At 44.6% G+C, this 22,834-nt stretch overlaps 1 protein-coding gene across 2 annotated transcripts in view; it reads left to right on the forward strand.

Annotated features, from left to right (window-relative positions):
* Positions 1–22,834, forward strand: part of c15h8orf34 (chromosome 15 C8orf34 homolog) — a 169,808-nt gene that overhangs the window by 111,465 nt on the left and 35,509 nt on the right. For both annotated transcript variants that reach the window (XM_036944104.2, XM_090199666.1), the window contains exons 8-10: positions 5,493–5,628; positions 19,656–19,858; positions 20,025–20,098. In XM_036944104.2, coding sequence (XP_036799999.1) covers positions 5,493–5,628; positions 19,656–19,858; positions 20,025–20,098 — 413 coding nt within the window. The remainder of the gene's footprint in view (positions 1–5,492; positions 5,629–19,655; positions 19,859–20,024; positions 20,099–22,834) is intronic.

Genomic DNA, 22,834 nt, shown 5'->3' on the forward strand with positions numbered 1-22,834 from the left:
ACCAGCTCCGCTTTTTGCTTTGGTGTAGTGAGTGATTGAGAGAAGGAATTCCTCATTACTCAGACCTCTTTGTTCACATCGCATCGCTCAAATACTTTCCACCCGTCTCCTCTCCTCTGCCAGTCGTATTTATCAGTCATGTCTCAACGTTTGATGCAGGGTCTGCTTTCCAAATGCCACCCTATTCCCTATATAGTGCTCCTCCTTCGACCAGGAAGCATTAGAGAACGTAGGGAATAGGGTCATATTTTGGACGTACCCAGGGACCATGTGCGGCTGCCCCGCTGTGCTCTGACTCTGAGGGAGTGAAAATGTGCCTCGCTCGCTGACAAACGGGTGGGCTGAGTGCTGACTTTGTTGTGTCTAGACAGACGCCACTGCGTGTGACGTGAGTGTTGCATGGTGAAACATATTGACGTGCCGGTCTGTAATGTAAACTTCTCTTAGACGGTGTTATTGTGTGGGGGGTTTGGTGCGGGGGTTATGGTAGGATGTGTTGCTAACCCAAGGGAGATAAACTCAGTTGTGTCTGGCTGAATAAATAAACTCTCTTTCTCAATGGGACCTGTAGAAAAGGGGAACAAACAAAAAAAAGATGTACACACACAAAAATATGATTTATCCTCTAGTTTAGTTTAGTTTAGTCCCCAGTATTTAAGTCTATGTCTGGCACCAACACTTCACTGGCACAGCGGTAAGTAGCAAACAGCTATATGCCCACATAAAATACACATCAGCCATGGCACTGTGGACACACACACACACACACACACACACACACACACACACACACACACACACACACACACACACACACACACACACACTGTATGCCAATGTACTGTAAGTCACACTAATAAGGGTGAGTGTAACTTCTGGGATCACTCTGTTTCTCTCACTTGGCCCTTGGAGGCCCCTGTGTCTCTTTGTAGGAGCCCACACCTGATAGCATCAGACCAGTGTTATTCATACACAGCAGGGTTGACAGCATAATTCCACTGACTGACTGTGTGTGTGTGTGTGTGTGTGTGTGTGTGTGTGTGTGTGTGTGTGTGTGTGAGAGATCCCAATGTATAATCCCATTGACACTGTTTGTAGGGCGGAAAGACTTGCCGTCCTGTAAGCGCGCCATGTTGTCATGCCCGGCTTGTTCTCAACAGCGGAAACATCTTGTTTAGACAAAACACAAACTAAATCTAAAGCTGCATGTAATGTCTTTATTCGACTCGCCTGAAAGATTAGACAGAGATTTTGTCCTCTCCGTGTTTTTGTCATTTCTTTATCTCCACCTACAAGGAACAAGGTCAAAGGGAGAGGTGAACTCGGAGATTAAAAGCTTCCCGTAAGGTAATGTGCTGTGACCGTGGCAACGTTTGAACACAGTAACTTTACAGCAGTGGTTCCCGCTGTGACCCACCTAGACTTTTTGGACTTGTAGTCTACCACCGCGCAAACCAAACCAGTCTCTAGACAGGACCTTACAGAGTAGATAACGACCAGGAGACGGATTAGGTGGAGGAGCAGGTGATGGTCTGGGCGTTGACACAATATTAAGCCATGGCTTGTGTTCCAAAGGACCCCCTATTCCCAACACAGTGTGTTACTTTTGACCAGACCCTATGGACCCTGGTAAAAAGTAACACAATGCATAGGGAATAGGGTGCCATTTGGGACACAGCCATGGTTCCCACGGCCGGTAACCTCTCTCCTCTTGCCCACCCACTCTCATTTCCCAGCAGTGATGATGAATGAGACTATGCTTACAGGCATTCTCAGAAGCATGACAGAAGCATTCAGTCACCCTGTGTTATCCACACCAGTCCCAGTCCCTGGATGACCTGTGTTTTGGGACTGTGTGTACCAGCTGCAACCCTATTTTCCTTACAGTGAAATACTTTTGACCAGGCCCACAGGTCTCTCAGTGCTTCAGGTGAGAAATCTCACCTCGTCTGGCACGGTAAGACGTAGTATGGCTCAATGTCAGCATGATATAAACGTTCATCTTCATGGTGTGTATGTTATCAAATGTTTGTTAATCTCATCAGACGATAGAAAAATTAAGGAAAAATCTAACACCCAATCAGACAATTCTAAATCAAAACCTGGGCAATCTGACTACGTGTAACACCCAGGCAATCTGACTACATGTAACACCCGGGCAATCTGACTACATGTAACACCCGGGCAATCTGACTACATGTAACACCCGGGCAATCTGACTACATGTAACACCCGGGCAATCTGACCACATGTAACACCCGGGCAATCTGACTACCTAACACCCGGGCGATCTGACTACATGTAACACCCGGGCAATCTGACTACATGTAACACCCGGGCAATCTGACTAGATGTAACACCCGGGCAATCTGACTACATGTAACACCCGGAGAATCTGACTACATGTAACACCCGGGCAATCTGACCACATGTAACACCCGGGCAATCTGACTACAAGTAACACCCGGGCAATCTGACTACATGTAACACCCAGGCAATCTGACTACATGTAACACCCGGATAATCTGACTACATTGAACACCCGGGCAATCTGACCACATGTAACACCCGGGCAATCTGACTACATGTAACACCCGGGCAATCTGACTACATGTAACACCCGGGCAATCTGACTACATGTAACACCCGGGCAATCTGACTACATGTAACACCCGGGCAATCTGACTACATGTAACACCCGGGCAATCTGACTACATGTAACACCCGGGCAATCTGACTGCCCGGGTGTTATGTAATCTGACTACATGTAACACCCGGGCAATCTGACTACATGTAACACCCGGGCAATCTGACTACATGTAACACCCGGAGAATCTGACTACATGTAACACCCGGGCAATCTGACCACATGTAACACCCGGGGAATCTGACTACATAACACCCGGGCAATCTGACTACATGTAACACCCGGGCAATCTGACTACATGTAACACCCGGAGAATCTGACTACATGTAACACCCAGGCAATCTGACTACATGTAACACCCGGGGAATCTGACTACATGTAACACCCGGGAAATCTGACTACATGTAACACCCGGGCAATCTGACTACAAGTAACACCCGGGCAATCTGACTACATGTAACACCCGGGCAATCTGACTACATGTAACACCCGGGCTGGTATTCCTTTTAGACACACATCAGTGCCTCTCTGAAAATGTACTTCTCGTGGAATTTTACTCCTAGTGGAATTCTTCATTTGCAGCTGGTATGGTATTTCTCTCCTCTCTCGTCTCCTCTCGCTCTCTTTAAATTATTTCTTCACCTACGGAGAGGAGACATGCACGTACGAAGCAAAGGGAGGCATGCAAGCAAACACACACACACACACACACACACACACACACACACACACACACACACACACACACACACACACACACACACACACACACACACACACACACACACACAGACAAACGCGTAACGAGGAGAGACAGGTGAGAGATAGCCTGGCGCAGGGCCAGTGTGATGGATGGAGGGGAGAGGAAGATTTCTCAGTGGATGAGTGTCTCTCCTCTAATCCAGGTGATTAGTCACGCCTCCTCTTCTATCAAAGTGTAAGCCGCTGTTTTCTATCGTCTCGACTCAACCAGGAGGCCAGTAACATGAGATTGACGGGGAGAGTATCAATGTGACTAATGTGTATATCTGTCACACACACACACACACACACACACACACACACACACACACACACACACACTAGTGAGTGGTAATAATTATGTCCAGCATTTGATCTCTTGTTGTCACATTTCTCACATTCCTGATGACTGATGAAAACAAAATGGGCTATTGTTGTTAAAGAAAACATCCTTTATATGCTGTCAAATGGTCCATACAGTAATGGCTTGAGGTACTGTATCTATCAACTTGTTATTAAAAAAAGGGAAAGCACTCGCACGTCTGAGGTGTTTTGTTGCAGGTGCCTGGGAATCCTTCTAGGATATCTTCAAACTGCGCTTGCCTGTATGCTTAATAAACACAAGTGATACGGGCAAGTTTGTATTTGATTTTAAAGGCCCAGTGCTGTCAAAAATGTGATTTCCTGTGTTTTATATATATATATTCCACACTTTGAGGTTGGAATAGTACTTTCTTGCTTGAGAAATAGCTTTTTGCCAATTATTAATTGTTGTTAAAACATTTTTTTTAACCATTTTACTTCATTGTTCCCCTGAAATGATTTGATATTGAGATAAAAACAGCTGCATTGGACCTTTAAGATATCAACTTGTTATTAAAAAGCTATATTATATATCTTTACCAACAGTTAGCTAACTCAGACCATGACTCATGTCGTCAACATACAAATTCAGACTTACGCTATATAATTGTTGCAATGTGTTTCGTCTCTCAAAACATTTATTCAGAACCAAGAACTTGCTGTCGAATTTACATCCCTCTTTGATGTCCTGCTATATTTAATAAAGCGTTACTGGTTTTAGTTTTGTGACAATAAACATGAAGTTATTTATATTTTACTACCCTTCTTTTCTACTCAGTCATGACCCTGCTTATTAGACTGAGGGTGCATCCCAAATGGAACCCTATTCTCTATATAGTGCACTACTTTTGACCAGGGTCCACAAAGCCATAAAGGGACTAGGCTGTCATTTGGAACGCAGACGAAGTTATGCTTTCTGTTCTCAATGATTGTATTATTGTCTCTGTTACCGAAACGCGAGTCACATACTTCGCCTTGAAGCTGAAAATTATATTATCTGATACCTGATCATATAAGCCTGTTTAAAGCTGAACATGGGCCCAGTGGTGAACTTGGGAACACACAGCACTGAACCTGGGAACACTATCGCGTGTGGAACTCAGTTCAGCTTTATTCTGTCTCCCTGTCCAACAGCAGTATGTTAAAACAAACCAGAGATAGAGGGGAGGGGGGGGGGGGGGGAAAGAGACAGAGAGACTGGGGAGAAGGAGAGGGGATGACACTGGCATGTCTAGTTCATATGGAGCTCTTTAGAGAGTCATCATGCAGACCGAGGACTGTTCTTATGAGGACACAGGGAGAGAACACACAGAGAAACGTCTCTCCTTCTCTCTGGTCAGGATGTGTGGTCTCTCTCTCATCATCTCTCCTTCAGGACTGCCTTCTCTGTCTCTTCTCCTTACAACCACCATCTATTTATTGGCTAATTGATGCAAGATAGTCTTGTCAGTCTATCGTCTCTTAGTGTGTGTGTGTGTGTTGGTTCATCCTTCCTCAGTTCTGGACGGCTGAGACAGCTAAGACAGATACAATGCATCTGTTGATGACTCAGTGACTATGATAAATGACTGTCCCTCTCCTTCTCTCCCTCTTTCCCCTCTCTCTCTTTCCTTCTATTCCTCATCCCTCTTCCTCACTCCATCTCCCTGTACTTCACCCATTCTCTCTCTTCCCTGTCTCCCTCTCTCCCTCCCCCTTTCTCCCTCTCTCTCCTCTCGCCCTCTCTCCTCTCTCTCCATAGAGGACCTAGATGACCTGCGTATGGAGGGGGTAACAGGGCTGGCCCCGTCAGGAAGTAAGTTCAGTCAGGGTCGTAGTTCCTACCTCCCAGAGCCCCAGGCCAAGGTCACACTCAACATCTGCTCAAGGTGTGCAAGGTAAATATTTATCCTTTACTCTGATCTGGGGGTTACCTGGGCCTTACCTGTGCCAGTGTGTCTGTTTGGCTGATTGGTTGTCTGTCTGCTCTATAACTTGGTACAGAGAGAGTGGGACAGGTCTGTGTCCAAAGACTCCTCTTCTCTCTGCTCAGTTAGTGTTTTTTTCTGAGCAGATAGGGTACTGCATATGAGAAATGCTTGCCTGACTTACTACTGCAGTGTCCATAGGCCCAGTTCCCTATCACTATACTAGCCCAGTTCCCTATCACTATACTAGCCCAGTTCCATATCACTATACTAGCCCAGTTCCCTATCACTATACCAGTTCAGTCCCCTATCACTATACTAGCCAAATTCCCTATCACTATACTAGTTCAGTTCCCTATCACTATGCTAGCCCAGTTCCCTATCACTATACTAGCCCAGTTCCCTATCACTATACTATTCCAGTTCCCTATCACTATACTAGCCCAGTTCCCCATCACTATACTAGCCCAGTTCCCTATCACTATACTATACTAGTTCAGTTCCCTATCACTATACTAGCCCAGTTCCCTATCACTATACTAGTCCAAGTTCTATATCACTATACTAGCAAAGTTCCCTATCACTATACTAGCCCAGTTCCCTATCACTATACTAGTCCAAGTTCTATATCACTATACTAGCCCAGTTCCCTATCACTATACTATACTAGTTCAGTTTCCTATCACTATACAAGTCCAGTTCTCTATCACAAAACTAGCCCAGTTTTCTATCACTATACTAGCCCAGTTCCCTATCACTATACTAGTCCAGTTCCCTATCACTATACTAGCCCAGTTCCCTATCACTATACTAGTCCAAGTTCTATATCACTATACTAGCCAAGTTCCCTATCACTATACTAGTCCAGTTCTCTATTACTATACTAGTCAAGTTCTCTATCAATATACTAGCCCAGTTCTCTATCACTATACTAGCCCAGTGTTCTATGACTATACTAGCCCAGTTCCCTATCACTATACTAGTCCAGTTCCCTATCACTATACTAGTCCAGTTCCCTATCACTATACTAGCCTATTTCCTATCACTATACTAGTTCAGTTCTCTATTACTATACTAGTCCAGTTCTCTATTACTATACTAGACAAGTTCTCTATCAATATACTAGCCCAGTTCTCTATCACTATACTAGCCCAGTGTTCTATGACTATACTAGCCCAGTTCCCTATCACTATACTAGTCCAGTTCCCTATCACTATACTAGTCCAGTTCCCTATCACTATACTAGTCTACTTCCCTATCACTATACTAGACTAGTTCCCTATCGCTATACTAGCCTAGTTCCCTATCGCTATACTAGCCCAGTTCTCTATCACTATACTAGTCCAATTCCATATCACTATACTAGCCCAGTGCTCTATCACTATACTAGCCCAGTTCCCTATCACTATGCTAGTCCAGTTCCCTATCACTATACTAGCCCAGTTCCCTATCACTATACTAGTCCAGTTCCCTATCACTATACTAGTCCAGTTCCCTATCACTATACTAGTCCAGTTCCCTATCACTATACTAGCCTACTTCCCTATCACTATACTAGCCCAGTTCCCTATCACTATACTAGTCCAGTTCCCTATCACTATACTAGCCTAGTTCCCTATTACTATCCTAGCCTAGTTCCCTATCACTATACTAGTCCAGTTCCCTATCACTATACTAGTCCAGTTCCCTATTACTATACTAGCCTAGTTACCTATCACTATACTTGACCAGTGTTCTATGACAATACAGGCCTAGTTCCCTATCACTATACAGGCCTAGTTCCCTATCACTATACTAGCCTAGTTCCCAATCACTATACTAGCCCAGCTCCCTATCACTATTCTAGTCCAGTTCCCTATCACTATACTAGTCCAGTTCCCTATCACTATACTAGTCCAGGTCCCTATCACTATACTAGCCTACTTCCCTATCACTATACTAGCCCAGTTTCCCTATCACTATACTAGTCCAGTTCCCTATCACTATACTAGTCCAGTTCCCTATCACTATACTAGCCTAGTTCCCTATTACTATACTAGCCTAGTTCCCTATCACTATACTAGTCCAGTTCCCTATCACTATACTAGTCCAGTTCCCTATCACTATACTAGCCTAGTTACCTATCACTATACTAGACCAGTGTTCTATGACAATACTAGCCTAGTTCCCTATCACTATACAGGCCTAGTTCCCTATCACTATACTAGCCTAGTTCCCTATCACTATACTAGCCCAGTTCCCTATCACTATGCTAGTCCAGTTCCCTACCACTATACTAGCCCAGTTCCCTATCACTATACTAGTCCAGTTCCCTATCAGTATACTAGTCCAGTTCCCTATTACTATACTAAACTAGTTCCCTATTATTATACTAGTCCAGTTCCCTATCACTATACTAGCCTACTTCCCTATCACTATACTAGTCCAGTTCTCTATTACTATACTAGCCTAGTTCCCTATCACTATACTAGTCCAGTTCTCTATTACTATACTAGTCCAGTTCTCTATCACTATACTAGTCCGGTTCCCTATCACTATACTAGCCTAGTTACCTATCACTATACTAGCCCAGTGTTCTATGACTATACTAGCCTAGTTCCCTATCACTATACTAGCCTAGTTCCCTATCACAAAACTAGCCCCGTTTTCTATCACTATACTAGTCCAGTTCCTTATCACTATACTAGTACAGTTCCTTATCACTATACTAGTCCAGTTCTCTATCACAAAACTAGCCAAGTTTTATATCACTATACTAGCCCAGTTCCCTATCACTATACTAGCCAAGTTCCCTATCACTATACTAGCCCAGTTCCTTATCACTATACCAGTCCAGTTCTCTATCACAAAACTAGCCCAGTTTTCTATCACTATACTAGCCCAGTTCCCTATCATTATACTAGTCCAGTTCCCTATCATTATACTAGCCCAGTTCCCTATCACTATACTAGTCCAAGTACTATATCACTATACTAGCCAAGTTCCCTATCACTATACTAGCCCAGTTCCTTATCACTATACTAGTCCAGTTCCCTATCACTATACTCGCCCAGTTCCATATCACCATACTAGCCCAGTTCCCTATCACTATACTAGCCTATTTCCCTATCACTATACTAGCCTAGTTCCCTATCACTATACTAGCCTAGTTACCTATCACTATACTAGACCAGTGTTCTATGACAATACTAGCCTAGTTCCCTATCACTATACTAGCCTAGTTCCCTATCACTATACTAGCCAGGTTCCCTATCACTATGCTAGTCCAGTTCCCTATCACTATACTAGCCTAGTTCCCTATTACTATACTAGCCTAGTTCCCTATCACTATACTAGCCTAGTTCCCTATCACTATACTAGCCCAGTTCTCTATCACAAAACTAGCCCAGTTCCCTTTACCAATACTAGCCTACTTCCATATCACTATACTAGCCCAGTGCTCTATCACTATACTAGCCCAGTTCCCTATCACTATGCTAGTCCAGTTTCCTATCACTATACTAGCCCAGTTCCCTATCACTATACTAGTCCAGTTCCATATCACCATACTAGCCCAGTTCCCTATCACTATACTAGCCTAGTTCCCTATCACTATATTAGCCTAGTTCCCTATCACTATACTAGCCTAGTTCCCTATCACTATACTAGCCCAGTTCTCTATCACTATACTAGCCCGGTTCCCTATCACTATGCTGGTCCAATTCCCTATCACTATACTTGCCCAGTTCCCTATCACTATACTAGCCCAGTTCCCTATCACTATACTAGTCCAAGTCTATATCACTATACTAGCCCAGTTCCCTATCACTATACTAGTCCAGTTCCCTATCATTATACTAGCCTAGTTCCCTATTACTATACTAGTCCAGTTCCCTATCACTATACTAGCCTTCTTCCCTATCACTATACTACTCCAACTCTCTATTACTATACTAGCCTAGTTCCCTATCACTATACTAGTCCAGTTCTCTATTACTATACTAGTCCAGTTCTCTATCACTATACTAGACTAGTTACCTATTACTATACTAGCCCAGTGTTCTGTGACTATACTAGCTTAGTTCCCTATCACTATACTAGCCTAGTTCCCTATCACAAAACTAGCCCAGTTTTCTATCACTATACTAGCCCAGTTCCGTATCAATATACTAGTCCAGTTCTCTATCACAAAACTAGCCCAGTTTTTTATCACTATACTAGCCCAGTTCCCTATCACTATACTAGCCCAGTTCCTTATCACTATACTAGTCAAGTTCTCTATCAATATACTAGCCCAGTTCCCTATCACTATACTAGCCCAGATCCCTATCACTATACTAAGCCAGTTCCTTATCACCATACTAGTCTAGTTCTTTATCAACATACTAGCCCAGTTCTCTATCACTATACTAGCCCAGTGTTCTATGACTATACTAGCCCAGTTCCCTATCACTATACTAGTCCAGTTCCCTATCACTATACTAGCCCAGTTCTCTATCACTATACTAGCCTGGTTCCCTATCACTATGCCAGTCCAATTCCCTATCACTATACTTGCCCAGTTCCCTATCACTATACTAGCCCAGTTCCCTATCACTATACTAGTCCAAGTCTATATCACTATACTAGCCCAGTTCCCTATCACTATACTATTCCAATTCTATATCACTATACTAGCCAAGTTCTCTATCACTATACTAGCCAAGTTCCTTATCACTATACTAGTCCAGTTCTCTATCACAAAACTGGCCCAGTTTTCTATCACTATACTAGCCCAGTTCCCTATCACTATACTAGCCCAGTTCCCTATCACTATACTGTTCCAGCTCCCTATCACTATACTAGGCCATTTTTCTATCACTATACTAGCCCAGTTCCATATCACCATACTAGCCCGGTTCCCTATCACTATGCCAGTCCAATTCCCTATCACTATACTTGCCCAGTTCCCTATCACTATACTAGCCCAGTTCCCTATCACTATACTAGTCCAATTCTATATCACTATACTAGCCAAGTTCTCTATCACTATACTAGCCAAGTTCCTTATCACTATACTAGTCCAGTTCTCTATCACAAAACTGGCCCAGTTTTCTATCACTATACTAGCCCAGTTCCCTATCACTATACTAGCCCAGTTCCCTATCACTATACTGTTCCAGCTCCCTATCACTATACTAGCCCATTTTTCTATCACTATACTAGCCCAGTTCCATATCACCATACTAGCCCGGTTCCCTATCACTATGCCAGTCCAATTCCCTATCACTATACTTGCCCAGTTCCCTATCACTATACTAGCCCAGTTCCCTATCACTATACTAGTCCAAGTCTATATCACTATACTAGCCCAGTTCCCTATCACTATACTATTCCAATTTTATATCACTATACTAGCCAAGTTCTCTATCACTATACTAGCCCAGTTCCCTATCACTATACTAGCCCAGTTCCCTATCACTATACTGTTCCAGCTCCCTATCACTATACTAGCCCATTTTTCTATCACTATACTAGCCCAGTTCCATATCATCATACTAGCCCAGTTCCCTATCACTATACTAGCCTAGTTCCCTATCACTATACTAGCCCAGTTCCCTATCGTTATACTAGCCTTGTTCCCTATCGCTATACTAGCCTAGTTCCCTATCGCTATACTAGTTCAATTCTATATCACTATACTAGTCCATTTCTATGTCACTATACTAGCCAAGTTCCCTATCACTATACTAGTCCAATTCTATATCACTATACTAGTCCAGTTCTCTATCACAAAACTAGCCCAGTTTTCTATCACTATACTAGCCCAGTTCCCTCTCACTATACTAGCCCAGTTCCCTATCACTATACTATTCCAGCTCCCTATCACTATACTATCCCAGTTTTCTATCACTATACTAGCCCAGTTTTCTATCACCATACTAGCCCAGTTCCCTATCACTATACTAGCCTAGTTCCCTATCACTATACTAGCCCAGTTCCCTATCACTATGCTAGTCCAGTTCCCTATCACTATACTAGCCCAGTTCCCTATCACTATACTAGCCCAGTTCCCTATCACTATACTAGTCCAGTTCCCTATCACTATACTAGCCTAGTTCCCTATCACTATGCCAGTCCAATTCCCTATCACTATACTAGCCCAGTTCCCTATCACTATACTAGTCCAATTCTATATCACTATACTAGCCAGTGAAATGCTTATTTACAGGCTCTAACCAATAGTGCAAAAAAGGTATTAGGTGAACAACTGTTAAGTAAAAAAATAAAACTGTAAAAAGACAGGCTATATAAACAGTAGCGGGGCTACATACAGTAGCGAGGATACGTACAGACACCGGTTAGCCAGGCTGATAGGTAGTATATACATGTAGATATGGTTAAAGTGACTATGCATATATGATGAACAGAGAGTAGCAGTAGCGTAAAAGAGGGGTTGGTGGGTGGTGGGTGGCGGGACACAATGCAGATAGACCGGTTAGCCAATGTGCGGGAGCACTGGTTGGTCAGCCCAATTGAGGTAGTATGTACATGAATGTATAGTTAAAGTGACTATGTATATATGATAAACAGAGAGTAGCAGCAGCGTAAAAAGAGGGGTTGGGGGTGGTAGACAATGCAAATAGTCCGGATAGCCATTTGATTACCTGTTCAGGAGTCTTATGGCTTGGGTGTAAAAACTGTTGAGAAGCCTTTTTGTCCTAGACTTGGCACTCCGGTACCGCTTGCCATGCGGTAGTAGAGGGAACAGTCTATGACTGGGGTGGATGGGGTCTTTGACAATTTTTAGGGCCTTCCTCTGACACCACCTGGTGTAGAGGTCCTGGATGGCAGGCAGCTTAACCGCATTGATGTACTGGGCTGTACGCACTACCCTCTGTAGTGCTTTGCAGTCAGAGGCCGAGCAATTGCCGTACCAGGAACTGATGCAACCATGCTCTCGATGTTGCAGCTGTTGAACCTTTTGAGGATCTCAGGACCCATGCCAAATCTTTTATGTCTCCTGAGGGGGAACATGCTTTGTCGTGCCCTCATCACAACTGTCTTGGTGTGTTTAGACCATTCTAGTTTGTTGTTGATGTGGACACCAAGGAACTTGAAGCTCTCAACCTGCTCAACTACGGCCCCGTCGATGAGAATGGGGGCGTGCTCGGTGCTCCTTTTCCTGTAGTCCACAATCATCTCCTTAGTCTTGGTTACGTTGAGGGATAGATTGTTATTCTGGCACCACACGGCCAGGTCTCTGACCTCCTCCCTATAGGCTGTCTCGTCGTTGTCGGTGATCAGGCCTTCCACTGTTGTGTCGTTTGCAAACTTAATGATGGTGTTGGAGTCGTGCCTGGCCATGCAGTCATGGGTGAACAGAGAGTACAGGAGTGGACTGAGCACACACCCCTGGGGAGCGCCGGTGTTGAGGATCAGCGTGCCAGATGTGTTGCTACCTCCCCTCACCACCTGGGGTCAGCCCGTCAGGAAGTCCGGGATCCAGTTGCAGAGGGAGGTGTTTAGTCCCAGAATCCTTAGCTTCGTGATGAGATTTGAGGGTACTATGGTGTTGAACACTGCGCTGTAGTCAATAAATAGCATTCTCACATAAGTGTTCCATTTGTCCAGGTGGGAAAGGGCAGTGTGGTGTGCAATAGAGATGGCATCATCTGTGGATTTGTTGGGGCGGTATGCAAATTGGAGTTGGTCTAGGGTTTCTGGGATAATGGTGTTGATGTGAGCCATTACCAACCTTTCAATGCACTTCATGGCTACGGAAGACACCTGCCAGTTGGTCAGCACATGCCCAGAGCACACGTCCTGGAAATCCGTCTGGCCCGTAGCCTTGTGTATGTACACCTGTTTAAAGGTCTTACTCACGTCGGCTACAGAGAGCGTGATCCCACAGTCGTCTGGAACAGCTGATGCTCTCATGCATGCCTCAGTGTTGCTTGCCTCAAAGCGAGCATAGAAGTGATTTAGCTTCTCTGGTAGACTTGTGTCATTGGGCAGCTCGCTCCTGTACTTCCTTTTATGGTCTGTAATAGTTTGCAAGCCCTGCCACATAAGACGAGTGTCGGAGCTGGTGTAGTATGATATCACTATACTAGCCCAGTTCCCTATCACTATACTAGCCCAGTAGAAAGTCTTTATCTCCCTCCCCACTCATGCTAGGCTCCAGGGAAGCAGGTTTATTATTAGGATGGATATATTTCACAGGCACTTCTGGGAATCCCATTGAGACATGGTTGGGTCTAAAGCACACACTGTAAAGCTTTTGTTAGAGGTGAGAGCCAGCCTCTCTCTCTCTCTTTCTCTTTGCTACTTTCTCTCTCTCTCTCCTTCTCCATGCACATCTCTCTCTCACGCTCTGCTCCCGTTTGACCTCTGACCCCTGTCTTTACAGCCCCCTGTTCACAGGCATGTCTACTGAACACACTCCTCATACCACAGAACACAGTGTGTGTGTGGGTCTGTGTGTGCGTGTGTTTAAATAACCTCTGATATTACAGTCCCGTGCATCTGGAATGAAGCCGGTCTGGTCTGGGCCATCTGTCCAAGGCATTTCCAGGCCAGTGATGTGTGATCTGTTTAGGGCCCTTCCCTCCCATCCCTCACCATCTAAAACAACTAGAGCTCGTCAGCCAATAAACCTCTAGAGGATCTAGTGGTCAGGTTAAAGGAATTTGGTCGGAACAGAACAGACGGAGAGGGGGAGAAAGCAGATGTCTGACGTTTCACTGAGAGAGATATTTGCACAGAGCCAAAGCTAGCTTCAGATACGGCTACAACATCAGTGGATACGTCCCAAATGGCACCCTATTCCCTGGTCAAAAGTTGTGCACTATATAGGGAATAGGGTGCCATTTGGGATGCATCCCATTGTGATCCAGGAGCTGGCTTAGTCATTATAAGCCATAGATATAAACTATTGAACTTTAAACATTCAGGTGATAAACAATCTGCCTACAAACTTTCTGATAACATTCAGTATCATGAGAAACCCATCTACCCATCTTAGACACGCATTACCAAACAGATAAGCGGCGTGGATGAATGAAAAATGAAAGGAACAAGAAAGAGGACAAAACCCAAATAGAGAGGGAAGGGGGAGGGGGGGATGGAGGAGTGTGCCTGGCGTCTGACCTGTCTAATACCCCATTATCTCAACCTGGCATCGGGCAGAGTCATGCCCGCTTGGGCCCTATTGCACCCAACACCCAGAAACATGAGCATAACATTGGGCTGAGAGGGAGGATAAACAGGAAACGTGCCGGAAGAGAAAACAAGTGATCTAACAAATAAATAAAAAATGATAAAGAGGTGATAATGGAGACCGGTATCAGCACAGGGCGGTCTTGTGACAACAAGCACATTTTGGAATGCACTTAAGATATGATATTCTGTTCTTGATCTGGAGGAATGTAGACTGTAGGTAAGTGCTGATACAAAGAGGAAGAGAAAGAGAGAGAGAGAGGGAGAGGGGGAGAAAGAAAGAGAGGGAGAGAGCGAGAGGGAGAGAAAGAGAGAGGAGAGAGAGAGAGGGAGACGGTGGGTGTGTGACAGAGAGAGAGGGGGGGGGGGGTAAATTGGCTATCCCAATACTCAAAGGCTGGCAAGATGTCTTTCATATACATACTTCAGAGGAGGCTGGTGGGAGGACCTATAGGAGGATGGGCTCATTGTAATGACAGGAATGAATGGAACGGAGTCAAACATGTGGTTTCCATATGTTTGATGTGTTTGATACCATTTCATTTATTCCATTCCAGCAATTGCAATGACCCCGTCCTCCTATGTTTCCCTCCACCAGTCTCCTCTAACTTAGTCTGGGAAGCCATCGAAGTGAAAGACAAAAATACAACACCACTATGCCAGCCGGGGAACAACAGCATGGAGGTGATTAATCTATAGTAACACCTCAGAGAGTGTTTATTAATTTACTGCAGCACTGTTAAATGCTGCCTGAGCCTACCCAGAGGTGTGTTCACCACCCATCTGTTCCAAGGCGTTGCTTAGAGGAGGCAGATGTTACCAGGGACAGTGATAGACAACGAATATCATCCTTCCTTTCAATCCTTTTCTCAAAAGCGTGAGATTTCTTTATTTGATAGTTTTATAATGTTTTGGGCCCACCAGAGCTGCATGTCCCTGGCCCATAGATGTGGCTAGAGCTGCATGCCCCTGGCCCATAGATGTGGCTAGAGCTGCATGCCCTTGGCCCATAGATGTGGCCAGAGCTGCATGTCCATGCTGGGCCTTGCTCTGGCGGCAAATCTCCAGTGTTCACAAACTCATCCCAGACCCTGTCCCTAAGCACTGTGTGTGTGCGCGTATGTGTGTCTGTGTGTCGTCACAGCCTGGGAGACCATCCGTGGCATATGTGGACCGGGAATAGGCCTTATTGGAATATTTGTTTTCGTATATGGAATGCTTTCAGGGAATTGTGAATGGTAGTCAGGCCCAAATGCAGAGGACCACATCATTCAAAGCAGGGATATCTGGCTTTTTATTATTTTTGAGAGCGAGAGAGAGAGACAGACAGAGGAGAGAGAGACAGACAGAGGAGAGAGAGAGAGACAGAGGAGAGAGAGACAGACAGAGGAGAGAGAGACAGACAGAGGAGAGAGAGACAGACAGAGGAGAGAGAGACAGACAGAGGAGAGAGAGACAGACAGAGGAGAGAGAGAGAGACGGAGGAGAGCGGGACAGAGGATAGCGGGACAGAGGAGAGAGGGTCAGATGAGAGCGGGACAGATGAGAGCGGGACAGATGAGAGAGGGTCAGATGAGAGAGGGTCAGATGAGAGAGGGTCAGATGAGAGCGGGACAGATGATAGAGGGTCAGATGAGAGCGGGTCAGATGAGAGAGGGTCATAGGAGTGAGAGACATAGGAGTGAGAGAGAGATTTGTTCATTTCAAAAGTTATCTTCAATTCTTACAATAATCCCTTAGGTACAAAGTGGTGGTGGCTGTGGAGGAATGCCACACCATAAGTTGTTGTCATGTTGTGTTGTTACCATGCTGCGTTTTCATGTGTTGCTGCTATGTTGTTGTCTTAGGTGTCTCTTTATATAGTGTTGTGGTGTCTCTCTTGTCGTGATGTGTGTGTTGTCCTATATTTTTAATCTCAGCCCACGTCCCCGCAGGAGGCCTTTTGCCTTTTGGTAGGCCGTCATTGTAAATAAGAATTTGTTCTTAACTGACTTGCCTAGTTAAATAAAGGTTAAATAAATTAAATTAAATGTATTTTCTCTCCAGTTAATGGCTTCCTCTGATTACATGGAAAATAGCATGCAACTAAAAGAATGCGTAACTAAAGCAGTGTGCAATTAAATGATATATAGTATGATTTACAGTCAACTAAATATATACTGTTCAAACGTAAATACCATGAGTACAGATGATGTGAAACTGTTTATAGGAGAAGAAGGAAACACTAAGGGAATCAAAATGTGTGTTCCAAATGGCACCCTATGCCCTACCTCTAACCAGAGCCTTAATGGGGAATAGGGTGCCATTTGGGATACAGAAATGTCATCTAACATTATTTTTATCCGAACCACTACATCCAACCACAAAGCGAAGGCCAGAGTGTTCAGCTTGCGTTCCTGTTAGAAAACTGTTTGTCTTTCAGACACAGCGTGCTGCTCTTTGTCTAATCTCTGAGAGTGTTACATCTTTGACGTGAGGAGAAAGGCAGAAGCCACAACTTTTGGACAAGGCTCTCATCCCACTCCAAGCAGATAGGGCTGGTACTGGCAGGCCTATAGATATGTTATAGCTAGGATTTGTACTGGTAGGCATATATGGGCTCAAAGCTGGACATGACATTGAACAGTTATGATTACGAACAGATGGGATATGATAGTGGACCCGACAGTCTTGTCAGGGGTGTGAAGCACCAGTAGACAGACGGAATTTGGGTTTAAAATGATGGTATTTATTTACAGGTACATCATCAGACGTTGACCAAAATAACAAAGGGCCAGTTCACTGAAGCTGCTGACTTCTAAGGCAGAGTGCCTTAAAACTAGGCAAAGTGAATTCAAACTAGGCAGAGTGAATTCAAACTAGGCAGAGTGAATTCAAACTAAGCAGAGTGCCTTAAAACTAGGCAGAGTGAATTCAAACTAGGCAGAGTGCCTTCAAACTAGGCAGAGTGCCTTCAAACTAGGCAGAGTGTCTTCAAACTAGGCAGAGTGCCTTCAAACTAGGCAGAGTGCCTTCAAACTAGGCAGAGTGCCTTCAAACTAGGCAGAGTGCCTTCAAACTAAGCAGAGTGCCTTAAAACTAGGCAGAGTGAATTCAAACTAGGCAGAGTGCCTTAAAACTAGGCAGAGTGAATTCAAACTAGGCAGAGTGCCTTCAAACTAGGCAGAGTGCCTTCAAACTAGGCAGAGTGCCTTCAAACTAGGCAGAGTGCCTTCAAACTAGGCAGAGTGCCTTCAAACTAGGCAGAGTGAATTCAAACTAGGCAGAGTGAATTCAAACTAAGCAGAGTGCCTTCAAACTAGGCAGAGTGAACAGATTCAAAACCCAGCCCTAAAACTGTGATACCGGTAATCCAAAATGTCATCAATTAACATGAATATCTCAGTCAATAATCAATACTTTTCACTGGTTTAAATATCAATGGCTAATACATTTACATAAATATCGCAAACATTTAACTGATAAAGATTAGGAAAACACACCTCAACATAGTGCATAGTAATTTCTGAGCAAGCTCAGTCCTCACAGCTACTGGCTAACTAGTTTCCACAGCAATCCGCAGTGGTTAATATTGAAGGTCAGTGATAAAATGGAACTTGAATTCTAAATAGACAATATTTAACATTTCTACTAGTGTGTTATCATTTATATAACAAACCCAATGCATGTTTGAAAGCTACTAGCAACAGGAATGGGCTTGTCGACGTGAACAACTGACACAAACATTAACAAACAGGGGCGCGACTTTGGTTTTAGAAGTGGGGGGAGGACATAATATCTATATATTTTTTTATCCAGCCAGCTAAACACTCCAAACAGCCTACCCCACCTCTCAGAGACGTCTGCATGATCCGAAATCAGACCGTTGCCTTGTTTTGTATCACATTCCCAGGATAAATGTGGAGGGGACAAAATGCGAGGGGGGGGGGGGGGTGGTATGCCCATCCCCGGTAAAAGTTATGCCCCTGTTAACAAACATTTTGCAAAGTGTGTTTGGCTCCAAAACTGAATGAACTGCACCATCTTATACTTCAGCTATACATGATAAGACTTTTATCTGAGTTTGGCTTGGGCATAGTTCTGCCTCTACAGATTCTATCTAACTGTAGTTGTGATGAGTGGATGGATATGAATTCCTAAACTGGTCTGCTATGTTACTGTGTCTGGAGGTACCTTCCCTGATGCACATCCACATCCCGACGCATTCCCCTGATATAGATTAGACAAGTGAAGCCTATCAGTTCCACTCTGTTTCATCACCTCTCACTGATAGATTCCCACTGTCCTCTCATAGAAGGGTTCGGGGCCTGATGTATTAATTAAGCATATCAGAGTAGAATACTGATCTAGGATCAGTTTAGTCATTTAGATCAGAGTGAAAAATATTACATGGACAGGGGGGGGGCACCTGATCCTAGATGTGCACTTCTAGTTTGATATGCTGATGAATACAGATGTTTAGTGTGAGAAACATATACGGTACTGGACTACTGTAGTGTGCATACTGTGCTGTGTTAACACTAGCTATAGAGCTAGGGAAGTATGTGCCTTGCGTCGTTTGTTAAGTGTTCAGCGTTTGACCCACTGTAATTGAAGAATGTGTCATCGGTGTTGTGCCTTCGAAGGCTCCAAACCGACTTTGGGTGAATGCTGCTCGTCTGAAAGCTAGTGGATGTTTAGCGTAAAGTGTGTATAGGTTTTGTTTTAAGTTAGGGGTTGTAATGTGTGAAGTGTGATGATTTGTGTGAGTTGTTTTGACATGTGGTTCAGCCTGTAGTCGTCGAGTGCGTTATCTAAGTTTGGTTTTGTCTCTACAGGCTGCAGGGGGACAGTCTGTCAGATGCCAGTAGACCAGAAGAGGACCAGCACCATGGACCCTCCCAGCATGGATCACCTCAACATGGACCTCTCCATGGAACTTCTCATCCCCTGCTCCCAGAGCATGCTGCTGTCAACATGCCTGATGGAAATGGGCCTCGTGGACCCCCCCATCACTTACAACCTGTGCCTGATATCTCCTGTAAGTTAATAGTACACAATGTATGCATCCCAAATCACGCACAGTGCACTATTAGGATGCCGCTAATAGGACCTACCCAGTATATCCTCTTGTCAGCTCTCGATACGTCAAATATGGCATTACTCTTACTCTTTCTTTCTGTGTGTTTGTGGGTTGTCTGGAGTAGGTTGTTTTCCCGGGGTGGACACAGCGCCGGTACGAGACCAGGAATGCGAGAGTGTGTCTCAGGTCTCTTTCCCAGTAAGTGTCTTCCATCGTTCTGTCCCTCCCTCTCTTCTTCCCACCATCTGTCACCAAACAATCCAGCTCACCTTACCTCATCAATTATCACCCCCCCCCCCCCCCCCCCCCCCAACCTGTTTTGTAAGACTGAGTGCTAGACCCGTCTCAATAACCCTGCTATTAGGCCAAGGCCAGGCTTTAACCATCCATCTTTACAGGCCACGGCAGTTTACACAATGGACAATATAACTGTGATACAGCGGAACAAGTGACACATCTAATTAGACTTTCCCTTCATATCACTTTACAATAGTTTCCCTAAATGTCACTCTACGATAGTTTCAGGGCTTTTTCTGCCATTTGTCTGTTAAAAGGATGAGTTTCGGTTTTAATCCGTTTCTATGTATCTGTAACTACCGACCAGAGATAGGGCTATTTAGAATCGTGATACTCTTGCCCCACATAAAGGGCTAGTAAAGAGACATTCACTATTGTTCTGCGTACTGGTTTGCGTGACAACTGTGGAGATCATGGAGGTTTATAAGGTGCTCTACAGATGTAGCTACAGGCAAAAGGGTAGACGAAACGACACATTCAATTCATTATTGTTCATTGGCTGGCTTTCGTGATAACTCCACCTGCTAAGGGAGTTCATAGAGGGATTTGGAGTCTGCACCAAAAAGCACTCTATGCCCTATATAACCCCCCCCCCCCCATGGGCCCTAGTCAAAAGTACTACACTATAAAGGGAATAGGGTGCTATTTGGGATGCAGACCTGGTGCTGCATTGATGTAGCCATCTGACAGCTAACTAACTAACACATGACAGATTGAGTGTGGCGGTGCCACAGACACTCACATGCTGTTAATAAAGCAGTCTGTGTATGCAGACGCCGATACCTTGATGCTTAATTATCCACACCAAGTGTTGGAAAAGCCTTTAACAGCTTTTTTTTGTAGAAATAAAAGGGATTTGGAGCTGCACCTCGTTGTGTGTGTGTGTGTGTGTGTGTGTGTGTGTGTGTGTGTGTGTGTGTGTGTGTGTGTGTGCGCACCAGATGGGCGGAGGCTCCAGACTAACTGGCAGCAGGACTGGTGTGAGACAATATTCAATCAAAGCGGTAACCGGGTCGACATTGATGGGGTAAATGGCAAAATAGCATTCTCTCAATGCTGCTAGAAAGAATATCCGATATCTTCATTGTTCAACTCAATGAATAATGATAATAACTCAGGGGATGGGGGTGCTTATATTTGTCCGGATACACTTGTGGGTGTGTCTTGTACAAGTGTGTCATGAAAATGTGTTTCTGGTATATTCCAACTCTTCCTGAGAAACCCACAGGGAGTGGGGTCACTATTGTCCAGCAACCCTGGAGTAATTGGGACGAAGTGCCTTGCTTAAGATGACAGCAAAATATTTATTTAATTGTTGGCTCCGGGATTCAAACCAGTGTCCTTTCAGTTACTGGCCCAACACTCTAACCTCGAGGTTACCAGCCACCCCCAATTGTGTCGGATTGCATTACAGGGAACCAACTGCATCCTCGACGATCCAGCTCCCTACACTCTGCAGTCCATGGGTCACAGCACTGACACACAAGTGACTCAAGATTTTGGCTGTCTTCACCACTGTACAGTACAGCACATGTACTCTCCATTGCTCTCCTCACACGGTCTCCATAGGTTCGAGCGGTTGGCAGTGTTAAGAGCAAGCTTTTAATATTCTAATGTTTCCCATATGGAAACACCAAGTGTGAATGTCTCTCTCCCGCCACCTACTGCTGTTTTTAAAGCCTACTATTCAACCCAAATGGCACCCTGTTCCCTACATAGTGCACTACTTTTGACCAGAGCCCTATGGGCCCTGGTCGAAAGTAGTGCACTGCATAGGGAATAGGGTGCCATTTGGAACTCAGCCCAAATGTGGTTGTTTTCCTCTTTAATGGCTTATTTTGGGCCCTTTTTGAAAGGCTAATGTAATTTGTCTTCCTAATAGTGTGTTTGTTTAACTGGGCCTGCAGGGCTCTGGTGCCCTGAGGAGCTAACAAGCTATGGGAAACAACATGTAATACTTTAATGAGTTCTGTTGAGTCACTTCTTGGGACAAATAATGGTTACTGTCATACAATGGCCGAGCTCTCTGTCTGTCTATCTACTGTATCTATCTCCACTCACTGCCTTTCCTATGGTTCACTGGCTGCGTCCCAAATGGGACCCTACTCCCTATGTTGGGCACTCCTTTTAACCATGGCCCATAGAGGTCTGGTGAAAAGTAGTGCACTAGTATGAAGGGAATTTGGTGCCATTTGGGAGGCAATCATGGGACACAGACAAGGGATGTCCTGTATAGAAGTTTGTTTTCAGTCAATAGGGCATTTTATAGTGGCTTCCTGTTTTTCCCTAGGTAAAGGATATCTGTATTTTATACAGTCCAGCATTGAGCCATAAAACGAAGCAGACTTGGATAGCTGAACACACACCACACATATGTGTATACAACTGAAATGTATCTTCCACATTTAACCCAACACCTCTGAATCAGAGAGGTGCGGGGGGGGGGGGGGGGGGGTGCCTTAATCGACGTCCATGACATCGGCGCCCGGGGAGCAGTTGTTGTTGGGGGTTAACTGCCTTGCTCAAGGGCAGAACGGCAGAAAGCAGAACGCTGTTAATGGTTAACATTAATGCTGCTGCAACAGCATTAGGTCTACCATCTAGCTGTGCCAGCTTGTCTAGGTGATAATTGACTCA

Source organism: Oncorhynchus mykiss, chromosome 15 (assembly GCF_057628025.1).
Source record: "Oncorhynchus mykiss isolate SJ-2025 chromosome 15, ASM5762802v1, whole genome shotgun sequence".
NCBI lineage: Eukaryota > Metazoa > Chordata > Actinopteri > Salmoniformes > Salmonidae > Oncorhynchus > Oncorhynchus mykiss.